At 43.2% G+C, this 27,182-nt stretch overlaps 1 protein-coding gene across 3 annotated transcripts; it reads left to right on the top strand.

The window, feature by feature from the left end:
- Positions 1-59: 59 nt before the first annotated feature.
- On the top strand, positions 60-25,059 carry scamp1 (secretory carrier membrane protein 1). Of its 3 annotated transcripts, XM_053647978.1 has the most exons (10): positions 388-4,408; positions 4,756-11,833; positions 12,046-12,123; positions 12,282-12,389; positions 17,969-18,080; positions 18,449-18,577; positions 21,322-21,481; positions 22,414-22,515; positions 22,625-22,742; positions 22,955-25,059. In XM_053647978.1, the coding sequence occupies exons 4-10, from the start codon at positions 12,339-12,341 to the stop codon at positions 23,102-23,104; spliced, it is 822 nt and encodes a 273-aa protein (XP_053503953.1). In that variant the 5' UTR covers positions 388-4,408; positions 4,756-11,833; positions 12,046-12,123; positions 12,282-12,338; the 3' UTR covers positions 23,105-25,059. The 3 variants fall into 3 exon arrangements, with proteins under 3 accessions (XP_053503950.1, XP_053503953.1, XP_053503951.1); XM_053647975.1 differs by lacking the exons at positions 388-4,408; positions 4,756-11,833 and adding an exon at positions 60-371; XM_053647976.1 differs by having other exon boundaries at positions 388-11,833.
- The last annotated feature ends 2,123 nt before the right edge of the window (positions 25,060-27,182 follow it).

Genomic DNA, 27,182 nt, shown 5'->3' with positions numbered 1-27,182 from the left:
AAATTCGACTATTTTACACAATAGACAGTAAAATAAAAATATAATTTCGAAATATGTGATGATAACCAGTGCATTATAATTACTGTAATAATATTAATAATAATAAAACGCCACGAAAACGCTGAAGTAATCGGTTAGACAAACCGCACGCACACGTCACTTCCGGTCCTGCCATTTTGCAGCTGCAGATCAGTGGAAAGCCTTAGCTGCCCCCGCCGCTACTGCTGCTGTGCAGGAGAGGTTCACATTAGTGTGGTTTTTTTTGTTGTTCAGGTTTTATTGTTCTTGTAGCGTGAAGACAGTTCATTGATAAAATGTCGGATTTCGACAGCAACCCTTTCGCGGATCCGGATTTCAGCAACCCTTTTCAGGTAAAGAGAAAAATCAAGCCGTTTCCCTTCACCGATATCAGTCAGTCAGTCAGTTACACAGACGGCTAGCTAACGCTAACGCTAACGCACCCTGCCCTGCTAAGCAAGTGTACTCACTGTCAATATATGCGTTTATTTTATTTATTTCAAATAATTTAAACGTACTCTTGATCATATATTCCTTCTAATGAACATGTATTTATTTCACAACGGTTATGACTTCTACTAGGTCTGTTGAAAAATTCCCTTAATATTACCCAGCGCTCTCCATGTCAACAAGCTCTTATTGTTTTTTTTGTTTTTTGTTTTTTAAATAGATGTTGTAGTTAATAAAGATATAAAGACATGGCGCTTGTCGTTACGTCAGATGTCCTGCGTTATTCGAACGAGCTTCAGTTAAAATTCTGTTTTATGTTGTCCTTTCCGACGTTGACTAAAATCGGACCGTTAGCAGAAACGTATTCGCAGGCTGAGTCCCAAAAGGCGCTGTGTAAGCTCTGTAAGTGCACTACATAGTCTGTATAAGAGACCGGTTCCTCCGTTCAGTGTAGTGCACTAAGACGCCAGATGGACAGCCGTTTGAGACTGAACCCTGTGTTCCTGAGCTTTGCTGATTATGTTTACTGAGAAGGAGCAGCCAAGTCGGTTCAGGTGTCTACTCAAAGCGCTGTGACCGCTGTACATGCCCTCTGATTGGTTTATTTTGCTGTTAGAACCTGGGTAATATACCCCAATACTTTAATTTCTCTGTATATTTGCTTGAAATCGAGGTAACCAGTTAAGACCGTGGTCACCGGTCATGTTCTGATGGTGCAATCAGAAAGCTTTAGAGGAGGATTAGTTGTACTGCTCTTACGCAGACCTGACAGGCTTTTCTTACATTGTGCGGTCATTTTCAGATGAATCCTGCAGACTGGTTTGGAAAATCCTGCATGCTCTCACATGATGAAGATAGATATCCATACAAATCCAAATCTGTGTGATGTGATTTCATGGAGTGTTGATCTTTATAGCAGGCATTCCGTTTCAAACGGTGCTTTTTGGCGATGTGTATTTACGCTATACTGTTTATAAGAGACCCATCTGGCGCGTCTCAGACGCACACTCGATACGTTTACATGGACAATAGTAATCCGATATTAACCCGATTAAGAAACTAGCATGTCAACAGCGGTTTCTGAGGACCTTAATCCGATTAAAGTCATACTCGAAGTAAACACAAATGGAATTAAGACGTGTGGAGTATTCCTGTTTTAGTCGCTTTATCGACGTGTATTACAGACACCTTAATCACACTATTAACGTCGTGTGAGAGTTTCCACCGCATTTTGTGACAGGACACGTACACACACGGCAGCGCTCAATCGTTTGACGGCAAACAAGAGAGCACGGCGGCGTCTCAAACCACGTATTTACTGACTATATAGTAGGTGAAATACGTGTAAGTAAGTACGCGGTTTGGGACGCAGCCCACGGCTTCAAGCAGTCGTCTGTTTGCACGTACAGCACGACAAATAATTAACCGCACTTGAAGCGTTCGTAAAATTACAAATGACACACCCAAAACTGTATACGGTTCCATAACGAAGACCAACTGTATGTCGATACGTGAAATTTTTGGAGGGACGGCGTGGCGCGGGGACGTAATGACGTGCGCCGTTAATCGCTCCATGTTCTATAACACGTAAAACGGGAACATGAAAGGAATATTCTAAAAGCGAGTCATGTAAAAACCTTAATCAGAATATTATACGTCTCATCCAGAATAAGGTCGATCATTAGATTACTGCTGTCCGTGTAAACGCAGTCATCGATTGTTTTGTCATCACAACTGTTCGATTCATCAGCGTCGAACATGAGTACAGCTAAAAGATCTCATTTACCAACAAACATCACTGTGAGCGACCGTGCAAAACAATTCCATGCAATCGCAATTTCGCCAATTCAAGTAGTTTTCAGCAAAAAAAAAAAGAAAAAAGAGCAAAGTGCATTGCAGGTTTCGAAAAAAGCCGCAGCAAAATCAAGCGTTTCGGACTGTGTAATGAATAGCTTCAGAACAACTGTACAGCGGTCCAGATGTGGACCAAGCTCAAATATCTTAGCAGACTGAACTGAAAAAAATTAAAAAGTACCGTTGCAGAGTCATTCAACGTACTCGACTTTGCATTCGACTGCGGTCTGTGTAGCACATCCCTTGTTGTGGTTTATCTACTCGCAGGCACGAATGTCAACGATTTAGCTGAAGGAAGCTCATCAGACCTGAGAATACCTATATGAGTAGAGACGTTTAGTCAGAAAGAGAAGAATTTCCATGGATTTCGTTTTTCCTTTTCCGGTCTGCTTAGTGAAGTGATGATAACGTAGGCTTGTATGGGGGGAAAAAAGTTGATGACAGTTTTTCAAGACGGAGAAGTATGCATTTATCTTTCCGCTTCAAGCTTAAAATCGACGACTGGTTTGAGTCAGAAGTGATCACGTGACGAGCCGATTCGAAACGAAACAAAACCACTCCTGAGTATTTAAGTATTCTGAGGTAGCTTGGGTTGCCATTCAGTCCCATTTGATCGAACAAACTTTCTGAAACTGGAGTCGTTTAACCCTGCTGTATAGGAACGGCGGGAAATTTTTCAGATCGTATCGTCCATGTGAAATTTTGCGTGGCTGTCTTGCTTGGTGTATCGTCCAGTTACTAAGCTTCCTGCTACGTCATCGAGGATGAAAAGTGTCCAGACTTGCATTGTCTTCCTGTGATACATAATCTAGGCATTAATAGCGGTTGTCGTATTTACCGGCACAAAGACTACCTAGTGCACTATAGAAGTACATCATTTAAGATGCACCCAGTGACTCATATTGCCAATAGCTGTTTGAAGGGTTTCTGTGAGAAATTTATGGACTGATTACCAAGCAACAGCCATGGTGTGTCCCAGTGTCTGCGTAAAACTCTCAAAAACGTTGGCAAGACAACCTTTACAACGTGAGATTTCTGTAGCGCAGTATACCGTCGCACTCGTCTGTTGAGGCATTCGCTACTTGTAATACCTCCAGATCCTTTGGCACAACGGCGAATAAGGCGTGCTAAGATGAAGAAGGGGGAAGGCCCCTGTGTTCTGCAGTAGATGGACGACAGCAGCTTTAAAGTGCACCTATTATGGTTTTGAAACGTGACTAATTTTGTTTAAAAGTCTCATACAATAGATTTACACACATCCGAGGTCAAAAAACACTTTAATGTGCTCATAATTTAAATTGCAGCGTTACCTTTTTTCCCCCCACTGTCACAAACGATTCGTTAAATGATCCGTTCTAAAGGATTCGTTCTAAACTCGTCCTTTCAAAGAGCAACTCTGCTCTGATTGGTCAGACGTCCCAGTCTTTTTTGATTGGTCTACCGCTGTCAGCGAGCAGCTGATGAAGAACAGAGGCTGTTTTTTTTTGTTGTTGTTTTTTTTTCTGTTACAAACCTACATAGGTTAGTACAGGAAGTAAGTCTGGAATCACTAACGACTCGTTTCGGCTGTTCAGAATCGGTTCCTTCTTTTGGGAGTCGATAACTCCGTTTCTCGTGCGCTTTGATTTTTGAAACTTTGCAGACTTTTTATATTCACAAACAGTTTTATAACACACTACACGAGAGGTAGTATTTGACGTACAAATGAGTTTAAGATGGAAGACCAGTAAAAGTATACCCGAGGTCCGATGTCGATCGGAAACTCCATCCATCCTTGTATTTTCTGTACCGCTTATCCTACAGAGGGTCGTGGGGCGAATCGAGCCTGTCCCCGGGGACTCGGGGCCTGAGGCGAGGGACACCCTGGCCGGGATGCCAGTCCATCACAGGGCAGAATCTCTCTCACACACACACACACACACACACACACACACACTCGCATCGCACTCCCATTGGAAATCAGGCTACAGTGCATGTCTTTGGACTGGGGGAGGAAACCGGAGTACCCAGAGGAAACCCGTGATGCACAGGGAGAACATGCACACAGGGTAGAGGTGGGATTCGGACCCTCGACCCTAGATAGCAAGTTAGTAGGCTATCTGTCAAGACAAATTATGTGAAAAAGAATCAGCTTTGAGGCAAGCTGCATCACAGCACTCTGCCATTGATTATTTTCCTATAGGAAACACACCTCATCATGTTTTATCCCTTACACAGCACGATTACCGATCAGCCATAACATTAAAACCACCGGGACGTGACGTGAATAACATTGATTATTTCGTTACAGTGGCACCTGTCAAGGGGTGGGATATATTAGGCAGGAAGTGAACAGTCAGTTCTCGAAGTTGATGTGTTAGAAGCAGGAAAAATGGGCAAGTGTAAGGATCTGAGCGACTTTTTTTTTTTTTTGGGTCAAATCGACTGGGTCAGAGCATCTCCAACATGTGGGGTGTTCCCAGTATGCACTGGTTAGTACCTACAAAAACTGGTCCAAGGAAGGACAACCGGTGAACCAGCGACACAGTCATGCGATGTGCTGGACAGACAAAGCTGAAGCATGGAGGCCCAACCTCGCAACTTGGTGCCAGATACCACAGCAGACCTTCAGAGGTCTTGTGAAGTCCATGCCTGAACGGGTCGGAGCTGTTTCGGAGGCACAAGGAGGACTAACGCAACATCAGGCAGGTGGTTTTAACGTTATGGCCGATCGGTGTATTGCGGCTGAATCAGCACCTGTCAGGTCTCTTTTTAAAAAATTTACTGGAAGTTACACTTTGGTAGAAACGACTGAGCTGTCCTTCTTCTTTTCTCAACGTTTCGTTACGGAATCCAGATGCACACCGGTTCCACAGTGGTGGTGTGAAGCGTACAGATGTTAATCTCAGTGCCGACCTTCCAGATGTGTGTGCGCTTCACCTTTACCTGTAATCCTTCTTAGGACTATTTAACATAAACGCAGTCCATGTTGACGTCTTGGTCCCATCTTTCTTTCTTTTTTTTAATGATTTTTTTAATAAAGATTTGTCAAACCTTCCTCCGTCCCGCTCTCAATAATAAAGCCGTGCATCTGTTTATCCCTTTAATCACGGCCTGCGCTCACCCCCCACAATCAAGCCACCCACGCAAAAACAGCCTATGAAAAGCTTCACAATCCTCACCATCATTAACATGGCACCTTCTCTCTCTCTCTCTCACACACACACACACACACGCATGTCTGAGAACATGCTTCGGTGTGCATCGATGGTTCTTGGTGGTGACGAGGCTTTAAATTTGACTAAATAAAGAATAACAATAAGATATACGCTTAATAGATATTTTTTTTAACGTATTGACAGACTGATAAAATACCTGTTGCAAAGGGGAAAGATTTGAATTGGATTTGGAAGTGATTTTTGTCTGATTATATTCCATGTAGGTACTATAAATATAAGTAACTTTTCAGCTGATGAAGCTGTATCAGTATGAACACGTTAACCGATCCTCCGAGTGACGTACTTTCTGGCACGTGGACAGAGGACACAACTCGTCTTCCAGCCCGTTGCCATCGCCTCTCTAATGCTTTGCGTAATTTGGGAAGCAGGTGAGGATGTATCAAATCATCAGTACCAGGAGAGCAGTCAGAATCGTGTACATCACCCAGTACCGAGGAAGCACGTCGACTGACCGCTGCCGACTCGACGTGAACATGAGAAGGAGCATTGGCATGCTAGAACACCTTTATTATACATTCGAGAGCAACATGTACAGTCAAGTGAGCAGTGTCTGCAGAATAGGAAAAAAAAAAAAACCATTCGAGCTACAAATTCATGCCAGGTCTTGAGTCATGACGTCTGAAAGAACGTTCTCAAGCGTCAGACACGTTTTGTGGATGAACGGCACACTGCAGCTGCCTGTCAAAACGTTGGAGTAATTTCATGGCTGCTTATATTTGTCCAGCGAAACTGCATTGAAGTGGTGTCGGGAGTATTCTTGAGCACCAGCGAGAGTTTTTGCTACAGGCGACAGCGGCAAAAACCCGCTGAGCGAATATGATCCTGGTTATATCCAGTCGATAAAGCTGGGGGAGGAGCGAAACGGATAGGAACAGGATATGAAGCGTGTTTTCGCGCAAACGCCTGACGTATCGCGCTGCAGAATAAGCAGCTGTAAAGGTACGAGTGGAGAAAGAAAGGTGAAGTGAAGCAGATATGGAAAGACACAACTAGGGAAGTAGAGCTGAAAAGGGGGAGGGGAAAAAAAAGCACTGGAGATAAATTGTGTAAGCGCCATCAGTGGATTAATCTGATAGAGCTGGTACGCAGCCGTGATATCGGTGTAGATACTAGGGACGTGCCTTCTGTCTAATCTGACTATAAGAAATACCTGTTAATGAACCGATATACCTGTTTAGAGAGGTGTAATCAAATATCATTTTATGATAATATACGACATCGTGTTCAGATTAATATTTCCGTTTACAGTCCTACAGTAGCAGCGCATGCTCTCATTCATTCATCTTGAATAACTGCTTTATCCCTGTCAGGGTTGCAGAGCGTCTGGAGTCTGTGCCGGGAACATCGGGCACACAGAAGGAAAACACCACGAAGTAAAACCTACTGGAAGATCATGCTGGCGGTGTGTGTTTAGAATAACCTGCTAGTCCAGCTAGTTCCATGTTATATTTACTGAACCAGTGAATAAACCAGAAAGTGAACGCTCTACACGCAAGCGGAACTGGATGAAACGCGCCGTGTGTGTGTGTGTGTGTGTGTGTGTTGTGGTGTAAAATGGACTTAATCTGCGTTCTACTGAACATCTTGTCCCGTGGGCTTAATATTTGACTGCCTGCTCCTGCCCATGTACTTTGAGTTGAATACATCAGTATGTCAAATTTTACTATATGCCTGGCACACAATATGGCCAAATGTATGTGGACACCTGACCATCACACTCGTATGTGGTTCTTCTCTACGAAGCTGGAAGCACACAATTGTATAGGATGTCTTTGTATGCTGTAAGTTCCCTTCGCTGGAACTCAGAGGACCAGACACGTTCCGGCATGCCCCCTGTGCACAAAGCAAGGTTCATGAAGAGATGGTCTGCCAACGTTGGAGTTGAAGACCTTCCGCCCAGACCTCCTCATCCGAACATCAGTGCCTGACCTCGCTCACGATCTCCCGGCCGAATTAGCCCTAATCCCCACGACCCCGCTTGAAAATCTAGCGGAAAGCCTCCCCAGAAGAACAGAGGTTATTGTAACAGCCAAAGGAGGGACTAAATCTGGAATGTGCTGTTCAACAAGTCCATATCGGTGTGGTGATGAAGTGTCCATAAACATTTGGCCATCTAGTGTAAGCCTGGTAGAACCTAGAAATTCTCTGTGAAGGGAAAAACCCTAATGTGGGATCATGGGATGTTCATGTCCCGGTATCCAGAAGTCATTAGTACAGCAGTATCGGCATTACGATAACCAAGTGCATGTGACGTATCATCCCTCCCTCGAGTATCTATTCGAAGAGCTGCTCAGATCCAGGTCGTTCTTGCGGATCCCTAATCAGCCACCACTGGTGTCACGTTTCCGTGATTTAGAAACGGGACAAATTGTACACCGAGTCAGACCACACATACTTGTATTGTGAAGTGGAAGCCAGTGCGTGATTGTAAGAGGTATTTGTGATTTAATTTCCTAAGACCTGTTAAGCATTACTGATCTGTCTTGTTATAAAGTCACTCAATACTTGTTTGAGTTTGAGAAAGCAGTTTGCTTTCTCTCTCTCTGTGTGTGTGTGTGTGTGTGTGCGCGCACACAGTTGGCTCATGAAACATTCATTGTTCTACCGTCTGAAATATTCATAGCGCCGGCCTCTTGACGGCTAGCCAGAGATGCCCCAGGTACTCAGACCTCCTTCAACAGCGTGTATACATTTTGTCAGGTGTGGGACAAGAGTATTAATTGAATGTTCTCGCATTTCTTACTGCGCTGTCTTGCTGTTAAAAGGGGGGAGAGGGGGAAGAATGTCCTTTCTTATGTTTGGTCGCACAGATTCTTGCTTTTACCTATTTATAGCCAGTGGAAATTATTGGAATCATCGTTTCCCTGCCAGATGGAAATTATAGGCTGCGACTCCCATCAAATATCCCCCTACTGCTCGAGAGTCGAGAGGGAGACAGGCCCTCAAATATTGTTTTGCCCAGTCCTTTTCTCTCTCTTGCATTCTATCTTTTGGGACTTTTTTTTTTGTGTGTGTGTTTCAGTTCCCGTCATGCTTTTCCATCCAGTGGTCGCGAGCTAATGAGATTTAGCTCTCGAATTAGCTCTAGGTTTGCAGACGCCACTAGAGATTAATGAGAAAGCATGAGTTTTTTGCAGTAGATTTATAGGGCATACTTTTCTAACTCATACTTTTATCATAAATCATCTCTCTTGTGCGCGTCGTGACTCATTAGTTCTTTGAATGCATGTGCAGATTGGTTCTGTGGCGTGCCGCAGTTTAAACACTTTCAAACACGGGTTGTTGTTCTTGTTAAGATACCATCCTTACTCCTATGTTGAGCATTTCTGGGCTGTATCCGCGCTCCGGAGATGAAGGCTGTTCCATACAGAAAGACTTCTAGGTGATGTTTTAAATCAGTCTTTGATTAACAGTGATAGTTGTGTTGGTAAACTGTTAGTAGTTATTAAACGCAAATCTTCCCAGGGAATCTTACAGGTTAACGAAAAGCTGCTTTAAAGGACCCCAGAACTGCGTCCTGGCTTCGTCACAGATTCTGAACGCATGTCCAGCAAATTGTTGGGGTTTTTTTTTCTTCTTCTTTGTTTTCTGATCTTTCTGGAGTTGTAACAAACCCAAACACTAAAATAAATCTGATGAAGTATTAATAGGTGGTTATTGTTTTGGGTTCTCCCGTCCCCATCACCAGTCAGCTCTCCGCGATCATAGGACCGCTACCGGCCACGGAGGGCAAGGGCTGTCATGTGCTTCCTCCAAGACACATGAAGCCGACCGCATCTTTCCAAACTTCTTCCAAACATCACAGGGTGTCGTAAACACAACCGGAGGAAAGCGCTACCCGCCCACTTCCACATGCGTGATCTCGCTGACACCCACGGTTGGCTGGCGGCTATTGTTCTTAACAACAGACACCAGTTCAATATGAGTAGGAAAAGGCATTATTGTTTTGAACCGTTGTTAGGTTGCTTCCTCAATGACATTAGATAGGGGGGGGAAAAAAAAATACAGAGCTTGCCAGAAAGTTCCTCAGGACGTCTGGTTCAGTCATAATAATGTCACGTTCTTCAAATTGCTATTTGTTCTGATTTGTGAATGAAAGATTACCGGTTCATGCACAATTTCAGATACTAATATTTGGAGCGCTTAACGAATACAGACGCAGACAACGGCATTGCGTTGCACCAGTGTTCAACAGACGGTATACGGCATTAATTAATTAGGTCGTTCTTTAATTTGCGAGGTAGCATCAGTTAGCGTTCACTCTTGAAACTCTAACCCTTTAACCATAATGTAACCTTATTTAAAAATTTAAAGTTGTGTGGTTTTTTTTTTTTTTTTTTTTTTTTTTTTTAAGTAGCCACTGTAATTATCCAGGTCATGTGCAGGGCATTATAACATGATGTTAGGACATGTATCAGTGCTTTTTCACGTTTCTTTTCAGTTATAGTCGCAGTTCTGCATGTCATTCTGCATCATCGTTATGCATTTTAACCTAAATGAGTTCAGTTTACGGTCAGTATGATTAAATACACTTGTATGAAGAACATATGCCTTATGAGTTCAGCGATCATGTGGTTTGTTTGTTTATTTATTTATTTATTTATTTATTTATTTATTTATTTATTTTTATCTGCCTCATAGTAATGTATTTTGGCTTGCTGCTGGTCTTATGACTCATCTCAGGATGGTAATATTTGTTCACGTTGGCCCCTGAAGTAAGTTTTCCGGAGATGCCGATCAGGCTACAGCACTGGACTGGGGGAGGAAATCTGAGCACCCGGAGGAAACCCCCCGATGCGCAGGGCGAACATGCAAACTCAACACGGAAGCGGGAATCGAAGCCCCAGCCCCGGTGGCGCGAGGCAGACAGTGCTAACCACTCAAAAACATTTAACAACCTATTTTTGAATGTCTTCTGAATTTTATTTTTGCATGCATTTTTCTGTTAATTTACTGATTTATTTATTCTAAAGTCTTTGTATGTATTTCTGAAGTGTATTTATTCGGTCCTTCGTTACTTTGTTTTTTGCCAGAATCACCCCCGGTTTTGTCGAAGCTAACCCCCGACTGCTCCCTCTTTATCACACAGCAGCTACCGACCCGAAGGACGAGGTCTGAAACATGTTATCCGAGACGCGTGCGGCTAAACATGCTCGGAGGAGAGCACTTATTATTTTGATTAAACAAATCTGTGTTCGTGATTTCCAGAAGTTGTTCGGAAGTACGTGTTGCTTCCTTGCCATCCGTGGCAAGTATAGTGCTGTGAAAAAGTCTTTACGCCAATCTGTACCGGCCAATGATCGCATTCTATGACTCGATCGGTAGTCTCTAAATTCGGCCGATTTTACGAAGCGATCGCAATTTGATGACGTAAGACGTGGAGGAGTGTCCTCACCAGTGAGGAATTATTACAAGATCTCAAGAAACAATGAAAAATTTGCTGTTTTGCCATGCGTTTTTTTACGCTGAGTTTTAATGTTCTTCTGGGTCAGCAGTGGGTTTCACCTCACCACTCTTCCATGGATGCCATTTTCCCCCAGTGTCTTTCTGATAGTGGAGTCATGAACAGTGACCTTTATTGATGCAAGAGAGGCCTGTAGGTCCTTTGATGATGTCCTTGGCTCTTTTGTGACTTCCTGGATGAGTCGTCGCTGTGGTCTTGGAGGAATTTTGGATGGTCTGAAGGTTCTCTATGTGCCGAGTTTTTCCATTTGGAGATCACGGCTCTCGCTGTGGTTCTTTAGAGTCCCAGAGCCTCTGAAATAGCTTTGTAACCCTTCCCAGACTGATGTATTTCAATCACCTTCTTCCTCATCATTTCTGGAATTTCTTTCAATTTTGGCACAGTGTGTTACTGAGTAAGACTTTTAACCAACTTCAAGCTGTTGAAAAAGTTCTATTTAAGTGTTGATGTGATTGAACAGGGAAGGTTTTTCTTCCACCAGCTATGTTTTGTGATGACCTATAACGACCGACTCTGGTGCGCACCATTGGATGTGTTCACTATGCAGTTTGCAATATAATGAAGTAACAAATATCCATCCATTCATTTTCTGTACCGCTTATCCTACACAGGGTCGCGGGGGTGCCTGGACCCTTTCAGAGGGAACTCGGGGCACAAAGCAGGGGACACCCTGTATGGGGGCTATCCCATCACAGGGCACAGTCGCACACACATTCACACACTAAGGACAATTTGGAAATGCCACACAGCCTACAGCGAATGTCTTTGGACTGGTGGAGGAAACCGTGCACAAAGTGGGGAGGCAGGATTCGAATCCCCAACCCCAGAGGTGCGAGGCAAGCGTTCTAACCACTAAGCCAGCGTGCCCCCCCCCCCCCTCCCACCCAAGTAATAAATCAGCTGAAAAATCCTGCAAATAACACCTTTAAACATGTCAAATGCAGCTCAAATAATTCCTTAAACAGAACTACACAGAGGTTATCCAGGGTCCGTGTTATCCTTGTTTAAAGTTGAACTTGTGTGCTTTCTGTATTTTTTTAGGATCCCTCGGTGACACAAGTAACGCGGAATGCGCCACCAGGCCTGGAGGAGTACAATCCATTTACAGATGCAAAACAGGTAAGTCTCTTTATATCACGTTATGGAGATCATAAGGTGTTCTCTGCGGAATTTTTCCATTTGCTTAACTTTATCAAATCGTGACACTGTTTCTTTCAAATTTGGAAAAAAAAAAATACCGTACTGTACGGTATTAATATTTCATTTTGTTGTGTTAGGCTCCGCCCGGCTCGGGTCCCAAAGTCCCGCCCACTGCGAACACACAGCCAGCCATCATGAAGCCCACCGAGGAGCCACCAGCTTATTCACCGCCGCAGCAAACACAGGTACACGCACACCTCTTCTCATCCCACCAGCGATAGGGACCGTTGTAAGTGCGGCTACGGTGACTGGAAATAAATCATTAATGCCATAGCCAAGGAAATCAATCTCCCGTTGTGCTCCAACATCCAGCTGCTTTATGCATTTGATCTCAGGTGGGATTTTTCACTCTCAGAGCATTACTTTCAACCTCAGGTTTAGTTTTGCACAGACGGTGGAGATTGATTCGGTTGGCCAGTGTCTTTTGAAATCTATATGCTTTGTTTCCATTGAAAGATTATGGTCATTATATAGTTCAAATGAAATGTTTTATGGAAAACACCATAAAATCTGTAACATCGCCTCGCTTAAACCTCGCACGGTATCAAATACGTTAAACTGGGGTTTAAGTAGACTGAGAAGCTATGGCAGCAGAAAGCAGGCTGTCTGATTTGTGCTTTGTGAAACATGTCTTGTGTTTATTTTCAGTAGCCATGGCTGCAGCCATCAATACCTCAGGTCCCTAACGTACGGTACGGGTTCCCAAACTTTTCGGCCAAATCACTGCAGTGATATATGGCAAGTCGGAGCCAAAACATCCCTGTCCGTCAGGTTTCCAAGCCAGACTGTATAATACGCCCGATTTCAGCGACGCACAGCGATGTTAAACACTACAGACGCGCTCCGTTTCTCTTGAAAACGTTCCGGAGTTGTCACGATCGCCTTCATGAGCTGACCTTCTAAAACGCTGACCTTATATTCAAAATCTAGACAAAGACTGGATGCGAAACAGACCTTTTAAAAGGCTACGTGAGGAATTAAAAAAAAAAACACAACATTCAAACACTAACTGTAATAGAAAAACTGTTTAAAGTTAGTTCTTAATATAGAATCTGTAATAGCATAGATATACGATTTGAGAAACAATGCGAGTTTGTTTAGTCAATATAAACGGCAAATTTCAATCTTCATAATTAGCGCTCTATATATAATGATAACGAGTCTTTATTTGTCACAGCACAGTGAAATTATTTTCTCCCCAGCATGCCAGGAAGTTTGGGTCGGAGCGCAGGGTCCGCCGTGATACAGCGCCCCCTGGATCACAGAGGGTTAACCTTAGCTGCTAAACCACCACTGCCCCATGGGTGACAATGTGTAGTTGCAGTGGCCTGTTCCTTGCAAAAGTATTTACTGCATTTCTTGCACATCCTGCTGGTTTATACATCCCTTGGGTTACAGCCGGGTGCTGTCAGAATCATAGCCAAGGTTCCCAGGTTTCAGCAAAAACACCATCTTTAGTTATCAGCTTTGCTGGTAGCAGTTTTAAACTAGCCTGGAAAAAAACATCACCTGTGGACTTTGTATTTCCACCCACAACCTTTAAAAAAATAAAATAAAATTGGCCAGTAGCCCAGCAGTAAAAACCGCAACCCTGATTATAGGTTTGTGTGGGTGTGTAGGAGACTGGCGTATTCATTTCCAAAGCTGGTCAGATCTGACCGAAAATGCCAACAAAACCAGTTCAGCAAATGATTCATAAAAATAGCTCATTTGTTTAAAACACAACAGTTTTAAGTGCTCAGGATTAGCCAAGTTCCTGCAGAACTATTCAGTGTGGAATCCTCAAAATGATCGAAATCATCGTCTTCAATAGGTGGCAAAAATATAACATGGTCTTCAAACGACGACGACGGTGCTCCGTGTCACTCCCGAGAGCTCGTCACGAAAAAAATACTCGTACGAGACTACCCAAACCTCAAATATTGATATATATACTGACGGAGGATGTAAGTAATTTCCACTACAAATTCCAAACACTATACAACTATACAGAGAACCATCCAGAACGCTCTCCAAAATTCGCACCACTGAAGTCTCTACTTCCAGGTCACAAGGCTGTCGATCCAAATCTCACTAGCCACTGAGAGTGAATCGCTGTTAAACCCCGCCCACACATGAGATTCACTCCAGAATGGCGAACGAAAACTCCGGCAGCGAATGAACGAATTTGAACGGATTTTTAAAAAGTTCAATTTAATCCATACGGTAAGCACACACACACACACTCACACAGTCAGACCACGTCTCCTGAGACGGCGTACTCCTTGCTCATAACAAATTGAGAGCGAGTGTGACGACAGCTGTGACAGTGAGGAGAGCGGGGGGGAAAAAGGAGGAATGGGCATCATGAAGCCTGCTGTTCGGCAGGTCTTTGTTTCTGTAGCTGTTTTATTTATTTTTTTATGTTAACGTTATTTACAGCGATAATCCATCCTATTTCACTAGTTGGCTATAAACAAATAAATGCTTTAACTGTTCAGTAAGGAACAAAGATAAACCTCCAGCAGTGCTGAACCCTTTTTCCACGTATAGTATAATAAGAGACTCTTTTGTCTCCTGTTTGTTTACACTCTCACACGCTTGACTGTGTAGTCAGTTTATTGTGTCTCAGCGTTCGAACGTTTGCTTTCCCATTGGAAAACAATCAGGTTGCAAACTTTTTTAAAATCTTGAAACGTGTGGGGAAAAGTGTACCAAAAAATAAACGAGACGCTTCGTATAAGTAATAAATTATTTACATGTGCAATGTGTGGATGTTTTCTGTCCCCCGATGAAGAGTGGTATGGACAACCACCCCCCCCCCCCCACCCCTCCCACCCAAACCAGCACATGGTACACCCCTCAGCTGTTGGGGACATACGGTGGGATGTTTAATTCAGCATGGCCGGAGGGGGGGGATTTAAGCATTGCCTGAAAAGGGGATGACCAAGGGGATTGATTCAAATCTCGGGAAACACGTTTATCCTCATTTACAGCAATGACGAGCTACAAAAATAGGTGACGATCAACTCGTAACGCATAAAAGACTAAAACTAAAACGGGACTCTAAATCAAACGTCGTTAAACGATTCTGTGGTACATTTAGAAACGTGCATGACTATGTATATACGAGTTCAGCATTATATTTTTTTGAAGATGGAAAATGAACTAGGATTGCGTGTGTGTGTGTGTGTGTGTGTGTGTGTGTGTGTGTGTGAGGAGAAATTGTGCCAGCTAGGATTTAGCTGTAGAACAGAACAGAACAAAAAAACACATGCTCACATGAGGAGTAACAGGACCAGGCATTGGCCTATGCAAAGATCACTTGACCAATCATAAGGCGGTCAGGGGGGCAGTTTTGATCCCTAAGGTGACCTACCGACAACCTTCAAATTGTCTGTAGGACCTTTTGGTACCAAGAACTTTTTGACAAAAGAAAACCAGAACTGTCCTCTTTCCGTCGGCCGCCAGATGAGTTCTGTTTCGTTCCGTTCTCAAGATTGGTGTCGACAAGCAAAAGAACAAAGAACACAGCTCACCGCAGCACTGTCGAATCTGTTTGGTCAGAAGGTGTTCGTTTATGGTCTGTAACACTAGCTCTGAGAGTAGTGTTTATTAATGTTTAGTAATTCAGATGTTAAATTTAAAGGTTTACTGGTTTAAAGGGGTCGTGATGTTAGTTTTACATTTTTTAAAAAAAAAAATGATCTTCTCTGAGGTGTAATTGTAATATTAGTAACATTTTTTGCACAAAACGAGAGAAAAAAAAAAACATAGCAAATTTAGTAATTTATGACCTTTTTCCACTCTGTCTCTGACCCTCTGACTGAAACAACTGGGTTTTTGTGTCCTTTACCTTTTTAGACTTCAGTGTAACCTGCTACTGCTATGATTGGCTAGCATTCCATTTATGAGTGAAATTTCAACACGTGCGGAAGCGTTTTCAGCGACTGAGCGCCAGTGGGCGGGGCCAGCGGTACGATGATATAAAAGTAGGTGTTGATGTCTCGCCGTCGGGGCAGTCGTATGCAAATGTATCCGCCAGTGTGACGGCACGAATCCCGCCGCGTCCAAACGAGCCGTTTTCGGAGCTTGGTTAAATAAACGCCCTTTTTGTACCGAGAAGGACATGTCAAGCTACGAAACTTGCAGGACATTTTAATAGTACAGTTGAATGACCACTTGTACGTCAAAAAGATCGAGGAAAATTTGATTTCACATGGCATGGCGTCTTTAAATGAAAGGCCGGTGAGGAAACGACTGCTTGTAGCTGCTATAACGTGAATATTTTTCGCAGACATTATGCAACACTACATTTATGCAACTAAAGATTCATTAATACGTTTAAAAAAAAAAAAAAAAAAAAGAAGTAATGATTGCTGGGAAATTGCTGTGGTGTTAGAGGAATAAAACACTTTGTGGTGGTAACAGTACTGTTACGTCAGGTCACGTAACACCATCCAGGTGTGGATTATTTTGACGTGAACTGATAACAGTGCAGCGATATAGTGCTTATTATTGTTGAATTGTCTGCCAGGACGGACTGTAAACCCAATAACCAATCAGGGGAAGGAAGTGTGTTAATCCGAGCACTTCTTTGATGTTAAGCTGCTATTTTGTTGTCACGCGGTGTAACGATGTGGTGGTAAGGAAACCCCCTCTCCTAAAATGCCAGTGTGTTGGAGTGAACAGGAAAAATCGTGTGCCTGGTATATTTCTGCACTGCGACTAAAATCAGTCCGTGGAGGCGCTCAGAAAGGCGCTAGTACGTCCCAGCATTGGGCACAACCCACGTAAATGTACACACACACACACACACACACACACACACACACCCTTTCCTGAAGGAGACCATACACCGTGATTCAATAATGTTTTTAACATTCCAGTATCGACTTCAGCTCTACATCGCTCAAGCGTCTGCTTTCTGCACGAAGGAAGCAGCGTGTCGTTGCTCGCAGGGATTTCGCCAACAGGAAAATATTCCGTTTTCGCAGTCCGACCCGACTGCTTCCTCGGGTATTTACACGGTTACTTTCCTGCGGATTTTGTACACGGTATATAGGCTTATCAGGCTCCATCAGTTGTCGTGTAAACAGATGTCCACATGAAACCCAAATCATCCATGACTAGTATTTTATTGTTCCTGTGTACGCTTGCTACTCTTTTCCGGAACATTTTCAGCTTGCATAATGAACTTGGATGGATGTAATATTTTCTGCTGGGTTTAATCCAGGAGAGATGACAAGTACGTGATAGATTCTCCCCCTACATGGGACGGGAAACCTATTTTGTGAAATATAATGTATTAACATAATTGTAATACTTCCCAGGTTTCAGCACCAGTGTGTAACCCTTGACAAGTTCAGGGAGGGAATGAGGAAGCTGGAGGCAGGCTTGGAACAACTCAAAAGGCGCTTTATTCTCTTTCACTTTTCAGCGGTTTTATTTTATACACACACACACACGCGCATGCATGCGCCCACACACGGCTCGGTGCTAGTTGGCTTTCTCTCTCTCTCACTCGCTCTCTCTGGCCTCTACGGGGGAGAACTGAAAACACAAAGAGACGCAAACAAATCAGCTCTCACTAATTACATGCAGGTGAGAACCATTGCGTGTTCCCCTCCGGTTCGACCCGCCTCCTCTCTGTCCACAGCCGATGCTGGACAACACCGCCACAATAATACACGACAGTAATACGTTATATGATGTTACAGAGTGTGTGTGTGTGTCTCGTTCAGCCTGGTTCGTAACGGGGTGCATTTGAACGTGTGTGTTGCAGGATCAGGCACGGGCCCAGGCCGAGTTGATGAGGAGGCAGGAGGAGTTGGAGAGGAAAGCTGCAGAGCTCGACCGCAGAGAGCGAGAGATGCAGTCACTCAATGCATCTGGAGGTGTGAACTCTATTGGCCACATGTCTCATATGCAGAGTCTTCGATTTCTTCAGAATAACTGATAGCTTGTGGTTGTTCTGCCTTTATTGTGCTTTTTCTTCTTCTTCCTATCATTATTAATAATTTCTACTTCTGATTGGTTTGATGGGAGAGGTCTTTTTTTTTTTTATGCAAAATAATGTTACGTGAACTAAAAGAATTGCTGTAAATAATTGGTAATGTTAAGTCCTTTCATTTTTCCGACTTATAGCGGTTCGTCTAAATTGCTCGACACGCTGACGGTCGCTGTACGTCTCTGTTTTGAGAAAATTCACTCGAGGATATTTAAGGTTAAACTGTTCCCCCACCCCTTTTTCTCATTTTCTTAGGGAGGAAAAACAACTGGCCACCACTGCCTGAGAAGTTCCCCGTGGGTCCGTGTTTCTATCACGACATATCCGTGGATATCCCGGTGGAGTTTCAGAAGACGGTTAAGATAATGTACTACCTGTGGATGTGTGAGTGTCTCCCGTCCAATCACGAGCCACTTATCGGAAACTCTTTCACTCGGTCAGCCAGTCAGCAGCGCATTGAGTGGAACTGTTCAGGGGCATCCTGGTATTGGTGCTCCCTAGGAAAATAATCAATGATATCGTGGTTACCACTGGAAACTGTACGGCTGCAGATTTGGGGTGGGGGGACACCAAGTGATGTTTTTGATCTGTTTCGGTGAGCATGTGCCTACTGTAGCCTCAGATCGGCTGACGAGTGAAATACAGCGCGGTCTTCTGAGGTTGTAGCCTCACGGTTCGGCATGTCGCGTGTGCTGGCATGCTATTCTGCTCATCACAGTTGTATAGCGTGGTTATTTGAGTTAATGCAGCCTTCTTGAGCAAGCCTGGTCATTCTCCTCTGATCTGTCTCATGAATAAGACATTCCTGCCTGCAGAACTGGATGGTTTTTTTTATCATTCACAAATTCTGATGTTTTGATGTGAACATCAACCGAATCGCTTGACCTGTACCTGCATGATTTTATCCGTTGCGCCGCTGCCATGTGATTGACCGATAGCATGCACGAACGCGTAAGGGTACAGGTGTTCCTATTAAAGCGAGTTGTACCTGAGCATCTGTTGTGCAGATTTTTACTACACAGCCGACGCACCAAGCATACAAATGGTCAAATTTTGTCCATGTTCCAGTTTCTGTAACGGATACAGCATTTATGTGTTGCTCAGACGATCCCCCTCCTTAAGTGGCGCTCTAAATTAGATCTGTTGTAATGTGATCACACGCTTCCGCACGCATAAATCGTTACCGAACCTAAAAATGGACTGCTTTGTAAAAACAAGACAAAAAAAAAATCCTCTTTTGTGGAAACAAATGGCTCTGTTTGGGGTTTTTTTTCCTTTCTTTCTTCTTCCCCGAAGCGGCGATGAACGTTCCAGTGGAGCATGCCATGTTCGTGTTATGCGAGTGTGTTATTTGGATTTGTTTAAATGTGTCAGGATGGGTGTGACACTTTGTGATAAGACACTCTTGTGTACATTGTAGATACGTTTAAAGCGATTGCTGTAATCCGAGATGTACCGAGCTTTAGTTTCTCCGAGAGGGAATGGGAACGTTAAAGAGTGCTACACTGTATGGCCAAAAGTTTGTGGACGCTCGACCATCACACTCGTATGTGGTTCTTCCCCAAACTGTTGCCACAAAGTTGGAAGCACTGAGTTGTCTAGAAAGTCTTTCTTTTTTTAAATGCTCTAGCATTATGGTTTCCCTTCAATGGAACTAAGAGGCTTAAACATGTTCCAGCATGACTGTGTACAAAGCGAGGTCCAGGAAGTCGTGGTCCGCTAAGGCTGGAGTGGAAGAACTTGAGTGGTCTGAACAGAGCCCTCACCTCAACCCCAGTGAACACCTTTTGGGATGCATTTAATCAGCGACTGCACCCCAGTTCTCCTCACCCAACGTTGGTGTCTGATCTCACGAACGCTCTTGTTGTCGAATGAACACGAATCCCCCTCCGACGTCTAGCGGAAAGCCTCCGCAGCAGAGTGGAGGTTATTATAACAGCAGCAAGGAGGCAAAATCTGGAATATTCCGGAATATGTTCAACAAGCACATATGAATGTGGTGGTGAGGTGTCCACAAACTTTTGGTCGTATGGTATGTTGTATGGTATTTCTGTCAAATTAGAGTTTTGTTCAAATGTTTTTGCAAAATAATTACGATACATTGAAGCTGGCATGTTGGCTCTATATTAGCAGAGTAAACTTAAACAAAATGAGTTTAAAATAAAATGAGTTTATGAATGGGAGGAGGAAAGAAAATCATGAATAGTTCCTGCCTCGTTTCAAATAGGAACGGTATTAGAATGTATTTGGCAAGATTTCCATCCCAGGAGTGTTCAACATGGAGGCACACATTTAACATTGGTTTCTTGGCTTATTTCTCTAGCAGTGAATAATTGAATCACCCTTTTCGACGTCTCCATTTCGCATTAGGCTGATCATGACAGAAGGATTAATGCTGAGTCTGACATGGATCTAGAAAAACGGGTCTCAATTTGGGGCTAATGCCATTGCTGTGTTCAACTAAAGAGCGTTTGTCATCTTTATTCATATTTATTCCGTTTGTAAAACACAAGAGGTTTAATCCAATTCAGTTTTACTTCTAAAGAGTACTTGTAGAGAATTCTGGAGGTAGATTCCTAGTGAGCCAGCCAGAGGTGACGGTGGAGATATCATCCTCCTGAAGAAGGAACCAGACTCGAGATAGAACTCCTCGTCTTCTGGGTGACACCAGATCTAAACCGTTACTCTTCTAGAACTGTATACTGTAAAGTCAAACAGTACCGGGTGTGTCGAAGGGATGTTCGGTATGAGCAACACGCGTCTTTGTGAATACACATCCGTAAAATCTAAAGTATTGGGCGTCAATTTTTTTTTTTTTTTTTTTTTTTTTGTAGCAGTTGTTTATGGGTTTAAACGCTTCAGTGCTCCAAGTGAAAAGTCCGAATTTCGTTTATGCAATGGTGATCGGCAACTTTGAGTCCTCGTTTCTTTATTATCCAGAGTGTGTGCATGGGTGAAACCTCACATGCACCAATTCTCTGCTTTTACCTCATACTCAGGAACTCTTGTGATGGTAAAGTGCTGAATGTGGGTGACGCTTTCCTGGTTTCACTGTGTGCTATGTTTGACCTGCTGAAGATCTGATGTATTGTGTGTGTGTGTGTGTGTGTGTGTGTGTGTTTTTGCAGTCCACACAGCAACACTGTTCCTGAACATCTTTGGCTGCTTGGCATGGTTTTGTGTAGATTCACAGCGTGGGGTTGACTTTGGCCTGGCCATGCTGTGGTTCATGCTGTTCACTCCCTGCTCATTCGTCTGCTGGTACAGACCTCTCTATGGAGCGTTCAGGTAAGACGCACACACTCATTTGAATTACCCTGACTTTACTAAGAGTCCGGCTAAGCCTGACGTGCCCTAAACATTTAATACTCAGCCGTAAACAGTGCAGAGCCTTTTAAGGACTCTATGTTAACGTATTAGATAATTTAACTAAATATTTCATTCGGTATATTTACATGGATAACACTAATGCAATATTAACCCGATTAGGACGATATTCTGATTAAGAAACTGCCATGTAAACAGCGATTATTGATCACCTTAATCCGGCTAAAGTCATACTCGTGTAGGATAATGCGCCCTGCCACACTTCAAAAAACTGTTCAGGAGCGGTTTGAAGAACATGCCGGAGAGTTCAAGGTGCTGCCTCCAGATTCCCCAGACATCAATCCGATCGAGCGTCCGTGCTACGTGGTGGACAAACAAATCCGGTCCATACCACAGCACGCTTTCTGAGGTCTTGTGGAATCCATGCCTCGAGGGGGTCAGAACTGTTTTGTGGGAACATACCCAATATTAGACAGGTGGTTTTTAATGTTAAGGCTGATCAGTGTAAGTGATACCAGGAACTAATTTGTTTTGGGTAAACATAACTATGTATTGAGGAGAGAAAAAACAAAACAAAAACAACCACATGATCTTTTAATAAATAAAATATTGTTAGCATTCTCAAATGGCTGTAGCATAAAAGAAATAAAGTGCTGTTATAGGAAAACTGTGGCATAGGGCAGCATCTCACCAACCCCAGATCCGATTATTTTTCCTATAACAATATGTACAGTCGTGTTTTAGTCCTCATGTACTGTATCTTATGACACATCAGCACATATGTAAGTCTGAACAAGTACAAAACAACTATAGCGCATGTGTTTTATCACAGACACATTTAACCATATTCATTCTGTCTCTCTCTCTCTCTCGCTCCCTCCCTATTTCTGCAGGAGTGACAGCTCTTTCCGCTTCTTTGTGTTTTTCTTCATCTATATTTGCCAGTTCGGTGTCCATGTGATGCAGGCCATTGGCATCACAGGCTGGGGAGTCAGGTATTCCCACCTGCTTACTTCATATTAGAGCAGCTTTAGACTTTAGTTTTGCATCTCATTTTAAGAAAAACTATGATGTTGGAATTGCACATTAAATCTGTGTGTGTAGTGGTTGGATCTCGGCGTTAACCGGCCTTAATAAAAGCATTCCTGTCGGCATCATCATGATCCTGATTGCTGCCCTGTTTACCGCCTCTGCCGTCATCTCTCTCATCATGTTTAAAAAGGTAAAACTGCTCGTCTCAGGTGGGGAAAGTTGGCATATGGATAAAGAGACTGTGCAGTAATGGGTCATTGAAGATAATTTGTGGAATTAGTGATGGGGTGTGTGTGTGTTAATCCAATACTGGGTGTGTTTGTTGTTTCTCCTTAGAATATTTAGCCACTAGAAGTTCATAGACATTACTTAATGATTGTGTGTGTGTGTGTGTGTGTTTAGGTCCATGGGCTGTATCGAACCACTGGTGCGAGCTTTGAGAAGGCCCAACAGGAATTCGCCACGGGCGTCATGTCCAACAAAACGGTCCAAACGGCAGCCGCCAACGCCGCCTCGACCGCCGCTCGCGGAGCGTTCAAAGAGCAATTCTGATTGGCCGAGAGAGAGCAGGCCCAACTTCAAGCTCCTCCCACTTTCTCACTTTTTTCCGTTCTTTCTTATTTGTACTCCTTTGACTTGTGAGTCGTCTGTAAGCCTGTTTCAGATGTGGAGGATCCCAGACTCCGCCCCTTCATCGATACGGCACACTCCATTGGCTAACTGAGACTCTACCCGCTTCACTCAGCAGATGCACTCATCTGGCTTTTATGCTGAGATTGTGTGTGTGTGTGTGTGTGTGTGTGTGTGTGTGTGTGTGTGTGTGTCAGTCACACTCCAGTCACTTTCCATTTGTCCATTCAGATTGACCATGTGCTGACTCGTGTTTCTCTTTTTTTTTTAAAAAAAAAAAAACACAGGAAGTGATGTCAGCAAGGAGTTTATCCACTTACTGTAAACATTCAAAGCAAACAGAGTGTTGGAACACCATCCAAGTCATCAGCACATTCCATTAATATCTCACACCAACAAGCATTTCATTCCTGCCCCTCATTGGCCGATAGGAACGTCCCTCACTGAATGCACCCAGTGGGAGATTCAGTTGGCTCTTTCTCTTGCTTTTTTTTTTAATTTTTATTATTATTATTTTTTTAAATCTCCGATTCTGCCTTACACGCTGTTCCTGCTTTCCCGAAAATAAGTTGAAGCTCCTTCACTTGGCTTCTGAGGCTCGTCCGGTGACCTACAAACACAAGAGTTGGGTTAGACATGCTTGAGAAGCTCACTAAGACTCGGCCCAAGGTCCTGTATCAGAAGTTTGACGGTGTTGATGAGCAGTAGAAGCCTGGATAGAAGAAAACACTATCTGCAACGAAAGCCTCCCACCTCCGTTTTTTGCTAATGGCATGCTCCAGCGGCGCAGAAAAATAGAGAAAAGATTATAGCATGCTAGTACTCGTGCGTGCGTGTGTGTGCGTGCGTGTGTGTGAGAGAGAGATGTGTGTTGAGTGAATTTGAGTGGGTCTTAATGCTGTTTCACTCCACGGCAAGTGATCTCACGTAGGTTTATAAATTGAAGTCGTCTCATCATTTCAGTCCGACTGGACCCTTTAGGTTTTAGACTATGTTTTTGTATTCCTCCTTCATTAATGCAACCTTGTAGCCTTGAGCACTGAGAAACAGCTCTCCGAGAAACAGTTCCCAAGATCATAGGCCGTCTGTATTTTGAGACCGCGAGTGTGTGTGTGTGGTAGCTTCCGTCACCTCTTTGCAGTATTGACTTAAGAGCCGATAGTCGGGCGTTAACACCCAGACGCGCGCGCGCACAAAACACTACTATGAGGCGTTTACCTCATAGCTTTGTTTTAAAACTGTGTGTGTGTGTGTGTGTGTGTGTAATGTCCCTCGTGTCTACCACCCCCCAACCCCCCCCCCCATCCCCGTGCGCTATTGTAAGGTTTCCAGTTCTATAATCTCGAGATGAGCTGCTGCAAGTCGTTCTTCCTTTTTTTTTTTTTTTTTTTTTTTAAAAAAAAACAACAAAAAAAAAAACAAAACATCGTTTCAACGAATGGCACCCGAATGTTTGTTCTATATTAATACGAATCAAATCGGAGAGTCCGTAGAAAGGTATAACGTGAGCCTGTGCGTGCGTGCGTGCGTGCGTTCGTGCGTGTGTTGCGTTTGCGTTGGATCGTGGCTTTTAAGTTGTGATTTTGAACACAATGACATTATTAGTTGAAACACTGAGGAGGTGGTGATGTGACGTTCATTCGAGCAAACCTAAGGGATATTTGTATATTTTGTAAAAAATAATAATAATAATAATAATGATGATGATGATGATGATGATAATAATAATCGACGAGTGGTTGCCTGTCGTCCTGAATAATTTCATCGTACTGTGCAAATGCACTCTTGTCTCCCTTTGCAGTCGCATGTCGAGTAGTTTGAGTTTTGTATATTTATTGTATTAACACAGGAATAAAATAAGAAAATGGACTACTTAACCTGCGTCTGGTAGTGTTTAACGACACACAAACGTTGCTTTTTCTTTCCTTTTTACCTGTGAACATCATGAAGCGCCGGTTACTCCTCGCTCCTGTTTGTCCTGGTTCGGGCCCACGCGGCTTTAATTGTGATTCGGGACGATCAGTCTGTCCAACGTGAGCGGTACCGTGAAAATTCATTTAAGTAAAACATTTGTAAAACGTATGTGCAGCATGCAAGCGGTTAAAATGACATCCCTTCTCACTTCATACAGCCAGACCTTTAAACGGAGCAAGCTCAACATCCCGGACGTCCCTTAAATCCACGTTTCACTCCGGTCCCGTGTCGTTAGAGATAACTGGACGTGTATCAGAGCTGGGAAGTGGAGCTTTGTTCCATTTGGAATGTTTGCGCTGAACTAACTGACACTTTGAACCAGATCTGCTCATGTGTACACTGTACATCATGTGATTTAATAAGCAGGTACGGTCGTAGGCAGTGCAGGTCAATACGCACAAGCCAACAAATCGTATCACACACAGGCAAATCGGTACTCGACGAATACTAAAATGAACTGCCTATTGATAAAACTTACAAGCCACCAGCTTTGTTACGACGGACACGCTGCAGTAATATTTTATAGTAGTCTTTAATAACATGCGTTGTTCCAAGGTCCAGTAACATGAAATTTCTTCCTTGCAAAGGAAAGGATAAACACCTAACACGACTGAATGAACAGCAGCTAGGTTTGATACTAATTAGTAATAATAATAATAATAATTAGTACATGGCTATGAATAAGGCAGTTTAAAGTGTTTTGTAGTGGTGCTTTACCTTCATCACTTTTTCCACACACAACAGAGGGGTGTGCAACTGTTTATTTAATCTCACTCAAGCCCAGTCTTATGGAAAATTTGACCAATCCCATCCACAGTTATTATTTATACCCTCTGTTCTATTTTCTTCCCAATATATATACACAAACTAGGCCTTTTTATGCCAGTGGTTCTCAAACTTTTTCAGCGCGAGCCCCCGCTTGTGTAGGGTGCATCCCTTTGTGGCCCCCTAGAGTCGTCAAATTTCCGCAGTCGAGTGTTTATTCTATGCTAGGCTCTTGTGTATTAGCTGGAAAGTTAAGAGACTACGTCCTGTGTCTAAATAGGCGTAGGTTTTTATCAGCGTGTGGCTAACAGTACCGTACGCTACTGAATCAACGGATGGCTCTGGGGATGTTTCATCTTAGTGTACTGTGTATAATTTATTTAATTTCTTTATATTTCTCATTTGTATGTACATCATAGTTCAAAGGTTGACAATCCCGACTTACAGGTAAAATTTAAATAAATAAATAAATAAATAAATAAATAAAAGAATGTTCAAGAATTTCTTTGCATCCCGCTGGCGCCCCCTGGCGGCCCGAAGTTTGAGAACCACTGATTGAAACCCCCGTGACTCTGACAGGATAAATCAGTTACCCAAGACGAATGAATGCTGTAAATATGTCATATTAGTAAATGCAACAGATACAGGACGTTCCCATGTTAATGACCTTTCTGTCACAAGGAAGCAACAGAATTTCCCCCTTGCTTGGTTTACACAACTGGCATAACATCCGGTCAGTATTCCCAAACCTGGACTCACCACAATCCTGACCAGGACCAAATCCTTGTCCTCTTGCTACCCGAATCCAAGAGTCACTTAAGGTCAAGCTCTTAAGACGCTGTTTGTCAGTGTAATATGTAAACATGAAAGTATGTACGGGAATTAACACCTGAATTAGGTTTGTTTGGAAAATATAGTATGAAATTATATACCTGGGCTACATTTAAAGCATTTCGATGCAACTTATAGAAATGTAACCATCTTGATTTCAATTGGTTATGCGATACACACTACATTTAAGCACATACAAAATTCTTACAAAAACTCTTCCGTTCCTCCCATCGTACTGTTAGGAAGACCTTTTTTTTTTTTTTTTCGCACAGGGTGACTTAATGATCCTCGATTATGGTTGCTTTTCTATCTGTCCGGTTCTATGGTTTTCTCCCAGTTCTGAAAAACATGTTTGGATGCAGATTGACTATGCTAAATTTGTGCTAGCTGTCAAAGCTGGACTGGTGTCCTGTGTGGGGTGAATTCTCCC

The sequence above is a fragment of the Ictalurus furcatus genome, chromosome 18 (genome assembly GCF_023375685.1).
Source record: "Ictalurus furcatus strain D&B chromosome 18, Billie_1.0, whole genome shotgun sequence".
In the NCBI taxonomy this organism is placed as follows: Eukaryota; Metazoa; Chordata; class Actinopteri; order Siluriformes; family Ictaluridae; genus Ictalurus; species Ictalurus furcatus.
The sequence above is the reverse complement of the archived record's forward strand: the minus strand, read 5'-3'. Positions and strand labels throughout refer to the sequence as shown.

Excerpts from the sequence above, each read along its gene's own strand:
- scamp1 (XM_053647975.1), top strand. The coding sequence starts at position 315 with ATGTCGGATTTCGACAGCAACCCTTTCGCGGATCCGGATTTCAGCAAC. Across the intron at positions 372-12,045 it reads ATTTCAGCAACCCTTTTCAG|GATCCCTCGGTGACACAAGT; the intron begins GTAAAGAGAAAA and ends GTATTTTTTTAG. Across the intron at positions 18,081-18,448 it reads GTCACTCAATGCATCTGGAG|GGAGGAAAAACAACTGGCCA; the intron begins GTGTGAACTCTA and ends TCATTTTCTTAG.